The 6,800-nt window shown below is 47.5% G+C and overlaps 1 protein-coding gene across 1 annotated transcript; it reads left to right on the top strand.

Moving 5' to 3' along the window:
• Positions 1–4,925: 4,925 nt before the first annotated feature.
• LOC123048188 (bisdemethoxycurcumin synthase) lies at positions 4,926–6,456 on the top strand. The gene is made up of 2 exons (XM_044471339.1): positions 4,926–5,131; positions 5,217–6,456. Exons 1-2 carry the CDS (start codon positions 4,942–4,944, stop codon positions 6,224–6,226), a joined length of 1,200 nt encoding a protein of 399 aa, XP_044327274.1. The 5' UTR covers positions 4,926–4,941; the 3' UTR covers positions 6,227–6,456.
• Positions 6,457–6,800: the final 344 nt, after the last annotated feature.

The raw sequence follows: 6,800 nt of genomic DNA, 5'->3' as shown, positions 1-6,800 counted from the left end.
AGAGGCCCTTTCAAATATTAAAATAAAGTACTGCCTCATGAATAAAACTAACTCTAATATAGTGATATTATTATTATTCTCCTGTTGCAACCCACGGGCATTTTTTGCTAGTAATTTCAAGTGTTCACAGGTGAACTTGTACCATGGATGAGCCTAGTGCTTCATTAGTCAACTGAACAGAGATAACAGGGTATAACACCATACATAAAGTGATGAGCATACATACTACTGTCCAAGAAAATTAACTGAATAGTATTGTGTCAAGTTCAGTTTGAAAATTCAGTTACTGCTTGAGTGATTTGACACCAAAAATTACTCCCAAAAATTACAATGACTGTATATTGACTGCATATATTCACTGCACAGGACTGAATTCAGTCAAGAAAACCTGTCAATTTCTGTTCACTGCATATATTCACTGTACAAGCTGTCAAGTTCTATTTCAGCTCAAGTTTCATTACAACACAAACACTGTAATTCATCTGCTCACAGAAAAATTAATAATCAAAATCAAATTACAATAGGGGTCCCAGGTTTGACCCCATGATAGGTGCTATCCTGGGATTATTCCTCTTCTGAACAAACCATCATGCATCATTTTCTAACCAAGGCATAGCTCAGGAAAACCACTTGCTTTGACCAGAACTAGCTGATTACCCCAAATCTCATGGTAAAATTAGCAAGGCAGAGCATTTCTCTTACATGACCATAGCAAGAATGACACACTCAACTTCATTGCTTCAACCACATGGACAACAGAGCAAATGTTGGAAGTTGACAATATACTTTAGATTCACACATGCTCCCCTAATTATTTTGTCTGTATATTTAGATTATCTACTTTAGGCACAATCATACACAATTCTGACTAATTCATCACTATAGGCCAGCATGAAACACACTCCTCCAAAAAAAAGCCTAAAATTCCACTATTATTGCCTGTAAAAAGGCCTAATATCCACTAGTATTGCCTCTAAAAAAGCCTTAAAAGTCCACTATTGTTGACAATCAAAATATGATCTGAACTGTAAGGAGTTAACTGAAAAATGAGTGGTTGTTGGCATGAGGGAGTAAACTGATTGTTGGCACAAAAATATAGGTTCTGCAAACATGAAAGGCATAATCAATAGGTGAGAGGTTACCAAGAAACATGAAAGGCATATCTATTCCGTCACCAACAGTGGCTTTTCCAAGAATAATATCCCTGCATGAACATAGGTGAGAGGTTAACTAACTGCCTCAAAGGCATAATCAATGGTTATACATGGAACAAATTGCCAACGGTCAGATGACCTACACTGCCACGGTCGAGGGGAGGGAGGGAGGGAATGGGGAGTGGTGGAGAGAGGGAGGAAGGAGGAAGGAGGAGAGGTACCTGGTCGCCGGAGGGGTCGGGGTCGGGGTCGGCGAAGGGGTCGCGGTCGGGGTCCGAGCTCGTCCGGGTCCTCGCTCGCCGCGGTCGAAGGAGAGCAGGGGCCGGTGGCGGAGGACGGCAGGGGCAGGCGGGATGGGCGCGTCGGGGCCGCGCTCGCCGGCTGCTGCAGGGGCCGGAGGAGGCCCTCGCTCGTCGGAGGGAGGAGGAGAGGAGAGGAGCGGGCGGCGCGCGCTCGGCCGATCCCGTTCGGGGGCGCGGGGCGGCGGGGGTGGAGTCCCGCGGGGGTCGGGGCGGCGGCGTCGAGGCAGCGCAAGACCACAGCGGCGGCGGCGTCGCCGATGGCGTGCAGGCGGCGGCGTCGCCGATGGCGTGCAGGCGCGGCGGACGGAGGGGGCGGCGGCGGACGGTTGGGGTCGAGTGGGGGATCTGGCGAGGGAGGGAGGGAGGCCACAGTGCGAGGGGAATAGGTGGAGTGCGGGATGTCTATCTAATGGCGCACCTCCCCAAGTGCGCCATAAGTACGACGATAGCAATGGCGCACCTCACCCTAGTGCGCCATTAGAAATTACTAGCCCGATTGGTCAGGTTATATTCCACCTAACCCTATCTCCATCAGAACACGCCCACTAGCCCGACTGGTCAGCACGCAGCACACACACTAGGAGGTCTTGGGTTTGATTCCCAGGCTCCCCAATTTTTGTTTTTATGCATTTAAAATGCTGTTTGATATTTATTTGTGTTTAAATATGTTCAAACTTGTTTAAATCATAACAGTAATATTTTTTATAAAAACAGTAATAATTTTTTTAAAAATATCATCAAATTTATTATTTGAAAATATCATCAAATTTATTATTTGAAAATATCATCAAATTTGTTATTTGAAAAATTAAATCAAGTTTGTTTTTTTGTTGCAATTTTAGTTGCATTCATTTGTGACGGTGGAGCGGGCCGGGGAGGGTGCGGGGGAGAGGGTGCGAGGGGTGCTCGGCGGCGGTGGAGCAGGGTAGAGGGTGCGGGGGGTGCTCGGCGGCGAGGGGGACCGGATCTGGCAAGGTGGGATAGCGATCGAGATGGAGGGGGATCGAGATCAAGTGTCCATGAAATATACACTAATGGCGCACCGTGGAAAAGTGCGCCATTACTAGTTTAAACTAGTAATGGCGCACTGTTCCTGGTGCGCCATTAGTAGTTTTGCAAAAAAAATAAAGAACAAAAAAATATAGTAGTGGCGCACTATGTGGCTAGTGCGCCATTACTAGTTAGAACTAGTAATGGCGCACTGTGCCCTGGTGCGCCATTAGTATGTTTGGAAAAAAAAAATGTTACTAATGGCGCACCGTGTGTCTGGTGCGCCATTAGTGTCTTTCACACTAATGGCGCACCAGCACACGGTGCGCCACTGCTATATAGCAATGGCGCACCACATGTCTGGTGCGTCATTAGTGGTCATTCCATCTATAGCCCTTTTCCTAGTAGTGGATAGATATACGAGAACTTGTTGTTCGACCAATCTCTCGGAGAAGGAGAGGTGGTCAATCTCACTTCTCTCTGTATGCATATGTTCATGACGATCTTCTGTTTCCTTCATTTGCTTACTAGCTAGCATGTCGAGTCCTCCCTATACATATATATAATACTTATCGTACGTCGACCAAGCACGGAGATAAGAGAGGACACTTCTCTCTATTAATTAGCTAGATAACATAATATATGAAACACCTAAATTAACCCCCAAAACCCCAAAACCACCCCATTTCAAAAAAAACAAAACAAAAACCTCAGCTCCTGCCAGCTGCTGACGCATGGATGCCTATTGGTCCCGATTTGTGCCACCAACCGGGACCAAAGGGCCTCCTGCCTGGGCTCACCGCACAGGCCACGTGGAGGCTCATCTGTCCCGGTTCATGTAAGAACCGGGACTAAAGGCCCAGGGCATTAGTAACGACACTTTAGTCCCGGTTCAACAACCGGGACAAAAGGCCCTTAAGAACCGGGACAAATGGCCATTTTTCTACTAGTGTAAGCAACCTTAATCGAGTTTTGTAAAGATGTGAAGACATTAATCTTGTCTTGAATTGGGAGAAGTGCCACTTTATGGTAAATGAAAATATTGTCTTTGGTATAAAACTTCTGAAAGAGGTATTGAAGTTGATAAAGCTAAGGTTGATGCAATTGAGAAAATGCCATGTCCTAAAGAAATATAAGGTATAAGAAGTTTCCTTAGTCACGCTGGTTTCTATAGAATGTTCATTAAAGACTTTCTAAAATTTCTAGGCCTCTTACTAATCTTTTACAAAAAGAGGTTCCATTTGTTTTTGATGGTGGTTGCGTAGAAGCCTCTGAAGTACTTAGAAAGCCTTAACCTCTGCACCTATTTGTTCAACCACCTGGTTGAAACTTTTTTTTTGAAATTATGTGCGATGCTAGTGATTGTTGGTCAGAAAAATAAACTCAAAATTCAAAAGTTTGATTTTAAAAATTCAAATGAACATATGTATTTATTACTTTTTAAATTGTTTGACGAGTGTTCTATAAACGTAATCGTCGGCCCACAAACTACCTTCGGCAACAGCGGCTTCCCAACCTACGTCGGTGAGGAGTGCCGCCACCACTTGATCCGATTCACGTGAGGGCTGCCCCTTTCGTAACCTTATTGTCCCGCATGAGTTGTACCATCCAAGACCGCCACCCTGCTCTATGAGAGAAATATCATTGGCAGCACCATATCCTCGGGTGGCAGAGAGGGAGAACGAGGGACGAGGACAGAGACCGAGGCGGCTATGGTTTCGTTCGTGTCCAACCAGTAGTGAACCGAGCGGAACACATAAAAAGATCAGCACTAAATCTTTGGTACTTCCGATCGCATGTACAATGGTTAAAGGTCAGAAAAATAAACTGAAAATTGAAAATTCAAATATTTTCTGGGTTGATACTAGTGAAATAAACTCAAATTTTAATAGTTTGCTTTTAAAAGTTCAAATAAAAATATGCCTTTTTAAATTGTTTGACGAGTGTCCTATAAAACCATACGGCTAATCCTATGCATTGCTGACTGTTTTATCCTAGACACTTGACATTCGGCAAACGACATTTTTTTTGGGTACTCCCTCCGCCTAGGTGAGTAAATCATTCTAGGTTGTGCACCGTGACCAAGGAGGAGGGAAAAACGAGAGAACTTAATGTTTATTTGCTAATTAATAGCATTGCATGCAATGAACTAACCACTGCATGTCGTATTTGGTAGTCTCAAATCATTAAAATCATGCACACCCCACATATCTTATTGGTTGATATGTCAAGAAACAAGAAACGAGGTAGAAGTTAATGCACCGCGCCTAAGTGTTTTGGTATTATTTGGTTTTCGTAAGATGACTTACACACCTAGACGAAGTGAGTAGTGGCGTTGTTCACGCTCTGAACCGAACATTTTAATGCAATCCAACATTGCTGTGTCAGAAGTTATTACAGTCAGTACCCGGTGCTAGTTGACATATATATAAGTCGAGCCTCCTTTCTTGTTCTCTCGCATTGCAATTGACCAGGCAATAGCTTCAACTCTGACAATGACAAGCAGAGCATGCACTGTCCACGAGATCCGGCGGGAGCGGCGTGCGGAAGGCCCCGCCGTCGTGCTCGCCATCGGCACGGCAAACCCGATGTACTGCGTGTCCCAAGAAGACTACCCCGACTACTACTTCCGTGTCACCAAGAGCGAGCACCTCACCGACCTCAAAGAGACCTTCAAAAAGCTGTGTAAGCACGGACGCAAACGTGCGATCCAAAGACTTGATGCGGAATTTCTGACTAGGCTAATTTACTGTGCTTCCTTCCTGATCAGGTAAGATAACAGGCATGGGAAAGCGGTTCTTCTACCACACCGAGGAACTGCTCAACGTCCACCCCGAACTTCTCCACCGCGCATCCCCATCCATTGATGCGCGGCTTGAGATCGCCGCCACCGCCGCTCCCGAGCTCGCGGCATCAGCGGCAGTGAAGGCCATCGCCGAGTGGGGTCGTCCGGCCACGGATATCACCCACCTCGTCGTCAGCACAAACTCAGCGGCCCACGCCCCAAGCGTCGACTTCCGCTTGGCTTCACTCCTCGGCCTGCGCCCCAGCGTCTGCCGTACCATGCTCCACCTTAACGGCTGCTCCGGCGGCTGCGCAGCCTTGCGCCTAGCCAAGGACCTGGCGGAGAACAACCGCGGCGCGCGCGTTCTGGTCGCCTGCGTCGAGCTCACCGTTACCTCCTTCCGTGGCCCCGACAAAGAGGACTGCTTCGACACCCTCATCAGCCAGGGGCTGTTCAGCGATGGCGCAGGGGCCGTCATCGTCGGCGCCGACCCCGTGCGCCCAGTCGAGCACCCGCTGTTTGAGATGGTGTCTGTGTCGCAGGCCGTGATACCGGAGAGCGAGCACTTGCTCAACATGCGGCTCGGGAACAGCGGCATTTGCGGCAATGTTTCTACCGAGCTGCCACGCGTGACGGGGGACAACATCGAACAGTGTTTGCTGGATGTGTTGGAGCCACTTGGTATCCGCGTCAAATGGAATGACCTCTTCTGGGTAGTGCATCCCGGTAGCCGTGCTGTTTTGGACCACATCGACGCAGCTCTCCAGCTGGAGCCCAAGAAGCTCGCCGCGAGCCGAACCGTTATGAGAGAGCACGGGAACATGCTGGGAGCGACGGTGATATTCGTGCTGCACGAGCAACGGCGGCTAATGGAGAAGGAAGCAGTGGGGGCGCATGGGTGGGGGGTGATGGTGGGATTTGGTCCGGGTTTCACTGCCGAGACGATGGTGCTGCGCGCAACTGGTGGTGACCAAAATAAAAATTACTACAAGTAGCTATAATCATGCTCCATGTAATAAGGTTAATAAAGCGCACATCCGAATAGCATTATACGGCATATCCAAGAATGATCTTCCTTGCTTCACTACAGGAATCTGGAACATTGGCCAGAGTCATGTTGTTTGTTGAGTGCAGTTGAACGGTTACTAGGCAAATATCACCTTTGTTGAGTATTACCTATGTAAACAAATATAAGATTGTTTAGAAAAGAAAAAAGTATGTTTTTCGTCCCTCAAGTTTACAAGAAGTATACATTTAACACCTTGTCTTTTTCTGGTCGACATTTAGTCCCTCATATTTCAAAACCAGAGACATTTCGTCCAAAACCAGAAATAAGGGGAAAACCGCTGACGTGTCACTGGTTTTCTCTCGCCTTCTCTGAAACAGCAGCGACATTTTATCAAGCAGCTTTTGTGTATTCGCCCTACAGACCAATGGCCATTGCAGATGAGCAACAACGCCACTGCAGGTCTGCAGCTGGCCTTGTCACGCTCGCGCTGCACGGCAGGCGGCTGCGCCGAGGACGCCGCTCCTCCACACGTCGGGCATGAGCCGGGCTGATGGCTGTTG

The sequence above is a fragment of the Triticum aestivum genome, chromosome 2D (genome assembly GCF_018294505.1).
Source record: "Triticum aestivum cultivar Chinese Spring chromosome 2D, IWGSC CS RefSeq v2.1, whole genome shotgun sequence".
Lineage (NCBI taxonomy): Eukaryota > Viridiplantae > Streptophyta > Magnoliopsida > Poales > Poaceae > Triticum > Triticum aestivum.
This window is presented reverse-complemented; position numbering and strand designations above follow the sequence as displayed.

Coding starts and splice junctions, on each gene's coding strand:
- LOC123048188 (XM_044471339.1), top strand. CDS start 4,942: ATGACAAGCAGAGCATGCACTGTCCACGAGATCCGGCGGGAGCGGCGT. Junction 5,132..5,216: donor AGAGACCTTCAAAAAGCTGT/GTAAGCACGGAC, acceptor CTTCCTGATCAG/GTAAGATAACAGGCATGGGA.